We start from the raw sequence: 14,756 nt of genomic DNA, 5'->3' as shown, positions 1-14,756 counted from the left end.
CCAAATTTGCATTCATTTGGAGTATACAGGAGCCTGAGCAAAGAGTTTGAGAGCTGGCTCAGGGACAGTCCAGCAGAGAAATGGTCATAAATAGTGATGATAAATCTCATCTGTGTGTAAATGAGCCAGACTGAGACACCTGGGCTCATTTCCAAACAGCAGATTTCACCTTTCCAGCAGCATGGGTTGCTAGAAGACTTGTTAAGGGAAAAGCAGCAAAAAAGTAAATTTTTAGAATTATACATAAATGTCCTAGGGCATGTTACACAAACATCTTCCCCTTCTCGTGTCCTTCATTAAGCCCTCCAAGGGGCGTACTACATTACAAAGTCTATCCATTACCTTTCCATTAGGAGTTAAAGTGGGAGGAATATGTGGCCTCATTGTCTGGAGGGATCAATAAGGATGTTTTATAGCCTGTGCAATGTGAAACTATTGATCTTGAGATGACTCAGTGACCTTGATGTACAGTCAGTACACACTGAATGACCTTGGCAGACAGGCAGAACATTGAGCAGAGACTTTAAGCATGTAAATGAAGTGCCTTTTGTATCACATTAACAAACAGGCAAGAAGGTATTTACATATGCTGTCCTCTCAGTGGATCCTCTAAGCTAAACCACTGGCTAACAGTAGAGGTGAAACGGTTCACAAAATTCATTGTTTGATTCTACATAACAACAGGTCTCAGGATTTGTGACATTTTTTAATCAGCAAAACAGTGAAAAGGCCAGAGAAATTTCCTTGATTTTTGAATATTATTTTTATTAATTAAAACCAACATCATAAAGTATGATCTATTTTCACTAGACTACTTTCACTTTACCTGAGTGATCCATCCTCTGGGGTGTCTTCTTAGCATCATACAAAACAAAAACAGCTCCTTGTGAAATATTAATGTAGCATTGTAGTTGTAGAAACAATTCTGTTTTGAATGCCGGAGAGATTTCTGTGGGTTTTTTGTAAATTTTGCTGCATGTTTGTAAAGTCTGCATTTTCACTACAGAGTATGGCCTCATATCTGAAGCCGTACGTATACCCATGGTGATTTCTCTGCGCTGTCTGAATCAGTTGGGAATGGCTACCTAAATGCTGCTAGGGTAACGTTCGCTTGCAGCTTGTGTTGCTCCTTGTTTCATCTAGTTCCACGTACTGACACACTGGGGTGAAGTCAGCATAGATGAGTTGACATGTTTGAAGTATTCCCACTGATGTAACTTATTGTTGTGTAGCAGATGTCACATACTGTTCCTTTTTTATCCAACACACTCTCGCCATCACCCTCATAATTCACAGTGAAACCAAAGTGGCTCCAGGAGCCAGACCTGTGGGTTATTGTGGCTGCCTCACAGTGTGTCTCACTGGAGTAGAATGTTTTGGTTTGGGTAGGGGAGGGGCAGACAGCATGTTGCCTAATTCATCATGTGGCCTGCCATGTTGAGCACATTGGCACTGAGAACATTACATTTTGCAGAATTTAAGCTGTATGTATATTGTCCAACTGTAATAGGATAAAAGTGTTTAGTTTCTAATTTGTACCTGAGATAAGACCTTATCCTGTTTGTGAGAAACCCAAATATGCTAGTTGGAGTTTGCCAAAAGAAATCAGGATACTGTGGTATGCATTCATCTTATCATGGTTATTGAGGGCCGCCGACTATCTGCGGCGGCATAGCTGTTAGTTTGGGTACATGGTAACAGCAAAGGCTGTGGCGAAAACATCTCACTTCTGGGGTGAAGAGGAAACAGAGTTTATGTTTATGTAATTAAAGAGTTTGATATAGTGGGGATGGGAAAAGGCATAGAAATGCTGACCTATTCAAGTATGTAGTGAAAATTTTCTCTATGAAGTCCATCATGTCACCTCTATCCCAACAGTCACAGCGACAGATCTTCATCCACACCTCTCTTGTTCTGCGCGGTGGCAGTGAAAGTGACAGGTGGACACCAGTCAAAGTTGAGGACCCGTGTAAAATTTCCTGTTGTACTCGTCTCCCATCACTGCTGATCAGGTGGAGGAGCCAGGTCTGCAATGCTCTGTTGGCATTTAATAGTGCTGAGCCTGATTAAAGTGACAATGGATTAATTTTAAGCCACAGTCAAATTATTTTTAGTGTAACAGTTAGGGGATATGAGAATTTCATATTAATGGTTTACAAAATTGTTCTGTAAACATTACTGTGCCTGCGCAAAGAGAATGCAGTAATCAGTAAATGGGATATTAGTATTTATCATGTATACAGGGAATATGAATAACCTGATTTCTCATATCCCAAAAAACATAACTGGGATAAGCACTGAATGACGGGTACCATAAGAATGCAACTTTTAACCAACAGAAACTGCTGAGTCATGTGGCAAGTAATGCTAATAAGTAGCAAGCAAGTAACAGACTGACTCAGCAACATAAGAAATACAGTAGCTACTTTCTTTTTACAGCAGTCAATATTTGGTTTAATGAAATGAGCAAAACTGTAAGAAGTCAAATCTCAGCAAGAGAAGCAGCAGAAGATAATGTGATTTTACATGATATATTGGAAGTTTTGATGTAAGGACTATATGCAGGGCTAGTTATTAAACTACAATAGCTAACCGCTAACATGTTAGCCAGCTGGTACATGCTATCACAAGTCAGTCACAGTAATTCTACAAGGTTCTCTCTATTTTCTCTACACTGGGTAATTTCATTAAGGAGTTATGAAAGGGGGGCAGGCTAACAAGGTTAACCGTCCGTCAGTGTGCTGCCTCATTGTATTTGTTTACCTTTATGCAGCATTTTGGCTCAAAACTCATGGATGTATTATTCCAACTGGACTAGCTGGGTTGTATTTCATCTGAACTCCACACTAATGCAGACCTTTACATGTTTAAATGCAGTGCTATTTTCCAATATCCTAATAGCACAAAGGTAACATTCATATACAATAAGCGTTGCTTTAACTATTGCATATATGCATCAGCACTGTGTGAAAAGACACAGGTGCAGTGACAAAGTGGGGCTGCCAATGCAAAATTCTGTGCATTATAAAACAATTTTAAATGCAATCAAACTGATCAGAACAAGTCTGAATTTGGCTACCTGTGCACACAGATGCACAGACTACTATGTAAGGACATTAACTGCAAGATCCACTGTAGTTTCATTTTGAACCTCCAACTCCGTCAGTAATTGATTTGTAGTTTAAATAAGTGTCCGCATGCTTAGGAGTGAATGTATTTTTTTTCTCTGTTATTCCTCCCTATCTCCTTGAAGCTCCAAATGTCCTCTGTATCAAGTTGATTCATAATACTGGATCATATTTCCTCTGACCTCTGAATAATGTGCTTTTGTAGAGCTCTTGATTGGTACAGTCAGTAAAATGCTTGTGTGTGCAAAGTGAAGTCAAGGTTAGCTGTTCGGCCAGAGTTTGACGCTGCATCTGATTCCAAATGGCGATATTTTCTCTCCATTTATCTGGCCTGATACAATGTACCTTTCAGATATGTGTATGCAGGTCAAGGCTGCACTCTTACCCATTACCTCCCCCCTGACTTGTCTTCCAAAGTCAGGGATGAGAGAAGACATGAATCAGTTGCATTTGAAGCTCAATAATCTGCAGCTTAAGAGGGAAAGTGATCTGAAATCTGATACCTCTATGTTTCATTAAATGCCTTCCGAGAAACATTTCTCTCCAAGAGGTAAGATCTTTTGTCTTAAGTGGACTGACAACCACCTGAGCTCCCTTGTTGTGTCCCTGACCCTGCATTTTGATTCATTTCTGCTTCATTTTCTTGTGTGTTATTGCTGTCTGTGTGCATGTATCATTGCAATTATTGCATTTGTGTTTTATATTATTCTGTGATCATTACACACAGTGTTACTGCACTACCATCTGGCCCTCAGGTCTTGTATGCATCTGTATGAAATGTCCCTGAATCAGTGATGATGCAACATCAGTTTGTTTGGTGCAAAGCTGCAGACTGACACCACATGATGTGGCCACTCAAAGGAATACTTCATCAAAGTTTTACCTTTCAATATCAGATACTTGCTCTCCCTTATGCTGGAGTGGCAGCCTTTGACAGTTTTTAAATTGCTGTTTTGTGGAGGACAGCAGCTGTAGTCCGTTGAGATTCACAACAGTTACAATGAATTCCAATTGAGATCCAAAGTGATGACAAAAAAAAAAAAACTCAACTCAAACCCATTCAAAAAAGTGTGAAACTTTGAGCTACAAATAGACAGCATTCCTACATTTTCAGTGAAGTATTCCTTTCACTTCCCTTCACGAACGTGCATCACATTCTCTAAGCAAACATCCCATGTGTAGTTTCTAAGGCTCGAAAAGTTAAAAAGCTGTTAAAAGCAGATACACATCTTCTGTTAAATCCTGCAGTGTATTCACCTCCCTATCTTTTCCCTGTCTTCTCTCCTTTTCTTTCCAGTTGATCAAAGTATGTTTGAGAACTCAGTTGCCCAGCAGCAGAGTCCTCAGACCTCCAGGCCGGGCCAGTCCTCGTCCCGACGCACCCCGGCATCACCTAATCATAACCTGGGGTCCAGCTCCATCGACTCTCCATCCTCCGGAGGCCAACAGAGGCTTAAAAATGCCATTAATCTGGGCAAGGCTGTCGGCGCAAGGGTAAGCACAGCACAAGCTTTAAGCTCCCCCCACGTCATGTATTCCTTTAACTCTACATTACTGGGTTATAAAGTAAAATTCATTGCCTTGCTTTGCTTTATTCTCTCTTTCTTTCTTTCTGTCTTTTTTTCAGGTCAATGACTTGTTAAGAAGGAAGGAGCCCAGCCACCTCGGGGACATCGGGGTCACTGAGGTCAACAAAAACGTTGATGCTGTTTGGAGCTGTATGGACCAACTCAACCAGACCACTGCAAACAGGTGCACATACACACATGTATTTCCTCTCTGTTTGTGTTGTGGGAAAAGTACATATGTATGATCCATTTAATCTTAGAACCTCCTACATTTGATCTCACTTTTAATTTCAGCCCACATAGGTCAAAGATTTACTCTCATAAATTTATTTGCAGACTCGTGTCTCAAAGGCTGCCAGTTTGATTCCACACATTGATAAAGGCAGTTGAGTTTTCTTTTGACTTTTCTGATTAAATTAATAATTTTTAGTGCTTCTGTGCACTATGTATTATGAAAATGTAAAAAAACCACTTAACTTTTCAAGGCTACATTCAATTTAATGATAAACCCCTGAAAGACATAATCTTATCGTAGGCAGAAATGTTAAATTACCTATGCTGAGGAAGTGTCTTTCATTGTGAATTAGGCAGAAGAGGTGAATGATTTAAGATTTTTTTACTGTGAAATGTGGTCTTAAATTAATAATGACACATCAAAGGTGCCTGTGAGAGGTCTGAAATTTTGAATAAGTCTGAACTTTTCAGCTTCTGTTACAGTCAAAATGGAAATACCTTTTAATTGTGTATTCAGTTCCCTCTTTTATACACAGACTTATATATTCAAGGTTGTTTCTGTGTCTGTATGTGGGGATTAGTTCCAGAAGTATTGATCTGTTGTGTGTCCAAGTGAGGATCAGTCAAGCAGAAGTCATTTTTTCAGTAGCTCTGCTCCCATTTGCCTCCATGTACTGGATTGTGAAGAGATAAAGTTTAATTTACCAGTGATGATCTGTAAAGATATTCTATGACCACCAACTGGTCCGGACCGATGGGGTTGAGAGGTTTTTTTGACCTGATAACTGACTGATTCTCCATTATTACACAAATCTGCCACCACCAGTGCCGGGGTCAGCGGTGGCCTAAAAGTTAGAGAGGCAAGCTTTACCACCGTTGTACATTCAAGCAAAGCTCTTAACCCCAACTACTCCAGTGGAGCTGCTCAGTGGCCAGGAGATCAGACTGTGGTTGTACTAGGCAGCTCCTGGTGTGTATGTGTGTAACTCTGCAAATGCAATGAGGGTGTTCCTCTGTAAAAGAGAGGCTTCCTCTCAGTAAAACATTGAAAGAAAAAAAAAAAACACAAAAAATGAAAGGATGGAAATAAATCATTAATCTTTTTATGTATTCCAGTATTTGGATTGTTAATGGTTAATAGGCATTTTAGGACCAAAGAGTTTTGGAGACTCCCTTACAGGACCTGCCCACTGCGGAGCTCCCCTTAGAGCTACATACCTTCAAGGCTTTTTTTCTTTTTGCACTCCCATCACCAATAGGTACACTTAAGTAACGTAAACCAGCCTACGCCTGTTGCACTTTAACAAGTCAAAATTCTGTTGTATTTTCATCATAGAAAATATGTTCAGTAAAGCCTGGACTTCACTGTCAGTCCATTAGTCCATTGTTATTGTTTTCTTTTGTTGTTGTTGTTGTTGTTGTTGTTGTTGTTTACACAGATAATTGTTTTTTAAAAATGCTGGTTGCCAGTGCAACATTGCCTCATGTTTGTCCAATTAACATACACTGCATGCATTGTATCTTTCAGCGTGCACTGTATCTTTCAAGGTCAAATAGGAGTAGTATCGACCAATTACGTTTGAGTGGCCAGTAAACTGTCGGCTGTGGTATGATGATGAGTTAGCTTTATATTAGCTTTTTTTTAAATGTACCTGCATTCATATGCAGATATCCGTTTAAATAGACTAGCTGAAATGACCGACTCATGGAAAAGGAAGTCTTGGCTCGGACAACCGCTAGCTGCACCGCATCAGCGTAAAATATTAGCCTTCACTCTCGGGCTTTATCCTCGTCAGACCAAAGGCCGATGGGTTTCATGATTTCTCAAGGTTCCTCTTGTGGTGGGAGAGTACCTACTGTGAAGTAGGAGCTAACAGTACCTCCAAAGGCATTCTAAGAACTACAGTTGTGCTTTTGCACTGTGAACACAATAAAAAACGAGGTTCTTCTCAGAACAATGAAAAAGTTCCTCCAGTCTAAAAACACCTATTATCTAGCCTGTTGTCTATAGGCCAGGGGTGTAAGAACTGACCAATATGTTAGATTTAGAGATTGGGCTACATTAATGCCACACATCCACCCAAGTCACTCAGAAAAGTACCTAGTGCTCGTGTGTGTGTGTGTGTGTGTGTGTGTGTGTGTGTGTGTGTGTGTGTGTGTGTGTGTTTGTTGCAAAATACCAAATTGAGAATGGTGACATTGACACAGGAACTGATGTAAACATACCCAACCAGAAATATTTAGAGAACTCCTCAGTTACAGCATAAAAAGTTATCTGGTGTATCACTGCCCAGGACATCATCCTGGGTATATTGAATTTTGTATTTGAAATGAAAATTTACACAATCAGTTTGAGAAGGTAATTTTCTAGTTGTCCATCCCTCAACAACAAAATTGTGTCTGTGCTCTTCACACTCATACATGCGTTCCCATCAGCTCCAGTGAACAATCATGCAGCAGTGATAAGTTCTCTCTCATCACTGTGGGATGTGGTTGCCATGGTAATTTTCTGTCATTGAAGGGAACGGCTCGTGAAATGAGTATGCTTTTGTAAACACTTTCAGTACACAATGAGGAACCATTCAAGCGATCACCAGGAGTCAAAGTAGATTTTTAAGTTCTTGCTGGTACTCTCCACCCTCCTGCACACACACACACACACACACACACACACACTCCATAACTTACTATAACACGCTCTAATTGGTAGACAAGTGTAGGCATGAAGTCTGAGTCGACCTTCCAAATTTGATGTCTTTTCACCTACGACACAGTCTAATTCAATCAAAGCTTACACAGTGCACTCCAAGTTTCTCTTGAAAATCCTTTGAAGCTTTTAGCATCAATATGATGTTCAAGTGCGTCTTTGGAGAAGCATATAGACCTTTGAAGGACTCAGTTTGCAGAACTGGCCATTAAGGTAACTGCAGTTACAATAAAATACTATACAGTAATCTCTCCAACAGTTGGAGGACAAGCTCAGTACTTCTCTCATGTCTGTTAGAGCCAGGCTAGCTGTTTCCCTGTTTCCAGTCTTTATGCTAACTTAACTATCCTCTGGCTCCAGCTTCATATTTAACAGACAGATGTGAGAGTGGTATTGATTGACTCATAAAACTCTCTGCAGGAAAATTATTAAAGATGTTTAGATGTTTAAACAGCTGTTTCTGACATGTTGTCAATGCCTGCTATGAGGGCAACAATGGAGAGCACAGTCAGCTCATACAAACTAAGCAAAAGCAAAAAAGAAATCACTCAAGTTTAACACACACACTCTGATACAGCCAGCAAACTTACACCACTTTTGGGATGAAAGGACTCACCATCAACATGTCAAGGGACACAGAGTGTTGTTATCCTGATAATGCTGCATTGCGAACAACAAATCTGTGTTGACATCGGCAGGAGGAGAGCAACTTAACGTTAGCTGTTAGCAGCCAGTGGCCAAAACTAGCAGCTAACAGAGGTTGCGTAGGGTTACATTACTATGCTGTTAAGCTCTATTCAGTCAAAGTGACTATAAGGTGAAGTTATCATGATGTGTTCAAATGTGATATTGTAAAGTCTTTGAAGAGAAACTTGATAAATGCAGCTGTTTGAAAGAGACTTTGTTGGTATTTTCACAGCAAAATAAAATAGATATTAAAGAGGGAGTAAAAAGGCTTTTGAAACTTAAGACTTACTTAAGATGCTTTTCATGTGAAAGGTTATATTAAAGGTTGTTTCATAAATTTCAGTGATTGAATTGCTCATTCAAAGGTTGCGTAATGAAGGGCTGAATGACTGTAAAACTGTTTGGGATTTTTTTTCTTATTATAAAAATTTCTTTGGTTTTCCTGGCATAAAAGGGGGAATGAATCACATCATAAACAGCAAGAAACAAACATCGGTATCTGCTATTAACTTTTTCAGTTGTAAATGCAATATCTCTTGAAGGCCTTGAGGGATTTTTTTCAAATTTGGCACAAATGTCCACTCACACTCAACAATGAACTGTATGGATTTTGGCGGTCAGAGATCACTGTGATGTCACATCTGTCTCATTCTCATGAATTCGGTATCTCAAGAAGGCCTGGAGGGAGTTTCCTCAAATTTGACACAAATATCCACTTGGAATCATAAATTTACTGATTACAATTTTGTGGTCAAAGGTCAAGGTCACTGTGACCTCACAAAACATGTTTTTGGTCATAACTCATTCATACACTGATAATGACAAGATTCCACACTGATGTCTAATAGAATAAAATGATCAAGTGATAACATTTTATATCCAAAAGGTCAAAGGTCAGTTTTACTGTGACATCATGATGTTCTGCAAAAACACTTCTGGTCATTAGCATTTGGTCCGATACTGAATTAGTGACACTAACCTAGACTGCTCACTTTGAAACTGTGCTGATTTTATAGATTTTACTGTGCTGTCAGGGGGAGATGTGTGTGTGAAGCATCCATGTTTTCACAGGCATGGATGTAAACTATAAGTGCAACTTGACAGGTTCTGGTTTTGAATACTGGTATTGTTATCACCCCAGACCTTCACAATCCCTTCCCTAGTATTTTCGGAAAGCTCGGCGCTCACAAGTTTGTATCTTTGCTGATGTTTTTTAAAAATCGATGGGATTGTTTTTGTCTTAATTACTCCTATTGTCATCCCTTTTCTCAGATATGATAATGTGACCTGGCAGCAGTGTTTGAAAGGCTTAAAACTCGACTTCTAATGCTGAAAATCGACCTCACAACATTTTTGGGCAGCACATGTACATGTACCAAACCATTTTGGTATACTTACTTTTAGCCTCTGATGGCTTTCTCTGTTTGTCTAATTGTCACTATCTCTGTATCACTCTTCAAATCCTCTTCTTCTCTTCTAGTCACATCTCCTCTTTTGACTCCTTCCCTCGGCTGGACCCACCACCCCCAACAGGGAAGAAACGCCTCCCTCGGGCTCTGAAGACCACCCAGGACATGATGATCTCGTCCGACCCCGTTGTCTCCTCTCCTGACCCAGCTGACTCATCCTCCTTCCTCTCTTCTCCTGACAAGATGCCCCTGATGGCTAAGGAGGAGCTGAGGAACAGTGAGGAGCAGCAGCAGCAGCAGGGCGAGAAGGAGGAAGAGCGGTCAGAGGAAATCACATTGCCGCCAAGCCCAGCAGAGAAGAAAGTTGTTTCTGATTGGGAGATGACAGGAAGCAACGGCAAAGTCGATGGAGTCACAGGTGGAGAAGATGATGATGTGGAAAACGGGAGCACCGAAGGAGGCGAAGAGGAACGTCAGCCCCAGCTGCAGCTCTCCGTGCCAGACCTCATCAACAAAGATCCCCCCTTGCTGGAGCCCAGGGCTAAGCCCTGCGACGTCTGGCAGAAGGCATCAGGACCGGACTCCCGGCTGGCCTCCACCCCATGCTCAGGAAAAACTACCTGCCGCATCAGCCTGGGTGAGGAGGCTCTGCTGGGGAACGGCACTCCCTGCAGTAAAGGCACCGGAGTGAGCGCTGAAGACTCAGAGTCCCACCCGGACCTGCTGTCATTTGAATAAAGACCAGAGGGGTCAGATACCACTTCAGTTTGTCTCCAGGAGTTTGGAACTTTTGCTCTTAGAGGTAATTCAGACAGACTAATGACAAGTACTGCGGATCAAATATTCACTGCCACTTTGAAATATATAACTCTCCCTGCTCCAGGGTTTGCTTTAGGAAAAGGGAACAAGGGCTTCCAGGAATCAGGGCAGGGGCCAGAGCTGATGCTTTTAGACTTTTTAGCAACTTTTCTTGAGTTTAAATGTCCTGGTGATACAATCTGGCCCTCCAACATGGCTGACGGACACCACCACCTTCTTCCTAATGATTTGAACACAAAGCTGACCAGCACCAGATGATGAATAAGGAGCAAGAGAGAAAATGTGTAGGAGCTGAGGGTTCATTACGGTGCAGAGAGAATTCAAATTTTATCATTTCATTTATAAGCAAACAGTTATAACAGATAATGATTTTATCATAGTGTATTTATCATATTTTAGCTCTTCCAGTGTTTTATAACATGTCATGTCTGCTTTAGGAATGCAATAATACCTAATAATGTAACAATGAATGTAACTGATAAAATGAAATATCCCTTTAAATGGGCTGAAAATGTAAAATCCTGACAATGGTGAGCGTAAAGACAACTTTATACTGATGTCATTTATTCCTGAAAGTAAAACATTATTACTGTACATCTTTTAGAAATGTATGGGTGATACTTATCAGCATTAAGTTATATTATCAAGCCATTCATTTCAAGAACCCTTTTGTCGACATTTTTAAAACCATTTAAAGGGACTTCTATTTCACGATGGTCACACTGTAAGTCTCATATTGTACAAAAGCTGCTACAATGAAACCAATTACAAACTGCAACTAATATGAGTTATATAGCAATATAATTTACACTCAGTATAATTAGAATAATAACCTTTTTGGAGAATTTTCATCAGCCTAATAGTATTTCCAGCACAGAATATTCTTGAAAACTGAAGGCAGACTCAGGAGGAGAGGAGGGAGACAGGAGGAAGAAGCTGAACGAATGTGGATGTGTTAGAGATGGAAAGGTTTGGGGGAGAGTTTACATTCAGTTCAGTCAGCATAAAATGCCTCGCAGCAGTTTCTGCTAGAGTTTGTCAGGACTGGAAGGCTTTTGACCTGTAGCTTCATTCATATTAATTCATTTCTGCCCCCTTTTAGGTGCAGTGGGAGTTTTAGAAAGAGTCCTCTCCTACACTGCCCTTTGGCACAGACTCTGACCCTGAATGTGACCTTTGTAAAGTTATCAGCATGTAAGGACATTGATCAGCATCCCCATCAATAGGTAGCATTTCTTTTGGTTTAGATTAAAAAAGAAAGAAAGAAAAAGAGGAAAAAGGAAACCTGGGATTGCTTGCTCATTTATTTTAAATATTAAAAACACCCCAGAAATTGTTGAAATTAAAATATAAATACACAGTGCAAAGTCAGTGTAAACTTCTTTTCTTTTTTTAAAAAATTCAAGTACTCAAGTACATTCTGAACCGTCTCCACAGTTCAGAGTTACCTCCTGGCAGCAGCAAGAAACAGAGTGCCAGGGCCTAAAGTCCATGTGGAAAAACGTATGCTAATTCTAATTTAAAAAAAAAAAAAAAGTTTGTAGTTTCTGATTATAGATATTGTGATTTTTTTTTTCCTTTGGCTCTGTGCTCCAGTGATAATGAGCTTGTGTTGTGAGTAAATACTAGTAGAAACTAGAAAATAAATTGAGCAATTTGTGGAACCACATTCAGTATTTACATGAATGTATCTCTGGTCTGGGATGAGAACGGCTCCCATGCTTCCTCTGTGCTGACAAAAAGTGTCTTCTTAGCTGGCTGAACTGAAAGTAGATTCTTATTACCCCCTTAAAAAAAACCTGACAGCGAGTCGGATGAAAGGATGGATGGGCGGACGGGCGGCAAGTGGAGGGCGGGCTGCTAAAAAGTTATGTTTGAGCAGAAGACAGAGAGGATAATGAGCTGTCAACAGGGAGAGATGAAAGTGGTGTATTCTGTTCAAGCAGATCATTAAGTGACAGACCAAAGACAGAAATTAGCAGCTCAGTCAGACAGGTTGTTTTTGTCATATTGTTTTTAGCGAGCTATCAGAGTGAAAAGAGAAGCAATAATTCATACAGATTTTTTCCTCCTTTATTTTCACTTCATCTATTAATGAAAACCAAAGTCAGAGCATTTTGAAAATTTTGATAACAATTCACATGCATGTTTTAGATCTTCTGACTTTTCTGACTCACCGCAGAGAGACTGTGTCGGATGAGCTGACAATAACAGAAAATAACCCGCTGTTGAATCAGACAATCAGCGTCAACCTTGCCCATGTGTCGCTGCAGGAGGAGCAGAACCAAGCTGCGAGGGCTGTTTTAGCACAATCAAAGTGGAAATCTGTGTTTTTATAACACTATAATCTGAGCATCTGTTCCTCACATCTGTGGCACTGGGTTAAAATTCACTTTAGACACACATGGAAAGCAAGCTCCAGATCCCAACCCTACAAATGACCCGTCTTTCTGTGAGGTTCCTGAAGTGGCCTCTGTAAGTGTCCACTGTGTCCTCGCAGGGATTTCCCAACTTCAAGACAGAGGAAAAAAAACTTCCCAGAAAACACTGAGACGGACACAGAGCCAGCTGTAGTTGCGGTCAGGTCGTGCCCATGAGAATGAGAAGAATGTGGAGCTGGACTTAGAGAAAGGAAGCTTTGTCTCTCTGTCTGTCCCCGTCTCTCAGACTTTGTCTCATATAAAAGCGTCCCCATTTATTTTAAAGCTGTAACAAAACAGCAGGTGTCCCCCACATGCCAAACCAAATTACAAAAATAGTTTTCCCAATTAGTTTTATCCAGCAATCATCAGATCAGAGTCGATTTTTTTTCTTTTACTTTAAGTTTTTAACTAAAAGCAACAGTTTGTGGAAACACATGCTGAGTTTTTCATGTGTTTGCGTGCTGTGAGGAACAGAAACAAAATGTATCTCCACTGTGCTGGGGTTGCAGATGTTTCAGTAATCTCCAGAACCAAAGCATTTACATTGCTAGATAAAACATAAGTGGGAAAATGTTTTAATTTTGGTCAAAGTGACAGTTTAAAATCAGGGCAAGAGTGGAAACATGTTGTGAAAGTAAATGAGTTAAAGCAACCAGAAGCAAAGACCTGATCTAGATTATCTGATAATCACCACAACTTAATCAATCACCCATATTAATGATAGGACAAAGTATTTGTACATGTTTTGTTGCTTCGACGTTTTATTAGTTTTGATTTAATTGATCTTGAATATTTTAAAGCCCCTGAAAGCCTGGTTTCAAATTCTTTTTGTTTTTACTCATAATATAATATCAATAACTAAATGTGCAGCAATCACTGTTAAAGTTTGGGGAAGGAAAATCTTTATTAAGAGTTAAACACAAACTCTGTGGCTGAGGTTTGATCACATTTGATTGACAGTGCTCGCAATGTAAGAAAAAAAAAAAAAAAAGATTGTCATTACATTTTGATTAAAATTGCTAATCCCTGATTGGTGCATGGAAATATGTGACAATAATTATTTTCAACCGAGCCCACTTTAAACCAGTGACAAACAAAAATACAGAAAAACAAAATTGTTTAAACTTTGGCAGAAATTATGCGTTCATGTTGAATCCTATCGCACAAAATGTGTTATCATGGCCTTGAAACTTAAAAAGTGTTGTATTTTGTAATCTGTCTGTCTTCTGCATCTGACTGATATCTGAAGAGACTCAGAGGTTGTTTTCAGGATTCAAGTGATAAGAAAGTCTGTCTGTCAGCACAGCACAGAGGTAATTGCTACACACCTGGATGAACCAGGAGAGGTTTTGACTGAACCCAACAAAACTGAACACAGGATCAGACCGACAACAGCTGCTTGTATTTAGTCAGAGGGTAAAAGCAATAAGGTGGGAATAGTGGTTTCTCAGACTCTCTGAAATGCCACGTTTCTTTCCTTTTAGCAAAATCACCAGTGTAAAGAAATGAAGCTGAGACAGTGAGAGCAGCTCACCAGTTATCATGCATCCTTTAAAACCACTAAAGTAGATTTCTATTGTATTTTCTGATGAAGGAACAGTGCTGTATATGTTATGGAAATATTCTGTCGCTCATTTTTTATAATATCTGTGAATATGCCATGGCGTCTTGCTCTGAGAAATGAAGGAAAGTGATTTATTTTGATATTCAAGTCACAGAATCTAGTTATGGCAATCTGTGCTATTTAGTTGCTTCGATTAATGTCATAAAAGAAAAAAAAT

The 14,756-nt window shown here is 39.9% G+C and overlaps 1 protein-coding gene across 3 annotated transcripts in view; it reads left to right on the top strand.

Moving 5' to 3' along the window:
* The window catches only part of LOC125895518 (carboxyl-terminal PDZ ligand of neuronal nitric oxide synthase protein-like), a 260,775-nt gene extending 246,777 nt beyond the window's left edge, over positions 1-13,998 (top strand). For all 3 annotated transcript variants that reach the window (XM_049587420.1, XM_049587419.1, XM_049587422.1), the window contains 3 exons: positions 4,426-4,622; positions 4,756-4,880; positions 9,805-13,998. In XM_049587420.1, coding sequence (XP_049443377.1) covers positions 4,426-4,622; positions 4,756-4,880; positions 9,805-10,471 — 989 coding nt within the window. In that variant the 3' untranslated portion in view covers positions 10,472-13,998. The remainder of the gene's footprint in view (positions 1-4,425; positions 4,623-4,755; positions 4,881-9,804) is intronic.
* Positions 13,999-14,756: the final 758 nt, after the last annotated feature.

The sequence above is a fragment of the Epinephelus fuscoguttatus genome, linkage group LG10, assembly GCF_011397635.1.
Source record: "Epinephelus fuscoguttatus linkage group LG10, E.fuscoguttatus.final_Chr_v1".
Taxonomy (NCBI): Eukaryota; Metazoa; Chordata; class Actinopteri; order Perciformes; family Serranidae; genus Epinephelus; species Epinephelus fuscoguttatus.
This window is presented reverse-complemented; position numbering and strand designations above follow the sequence as displayed.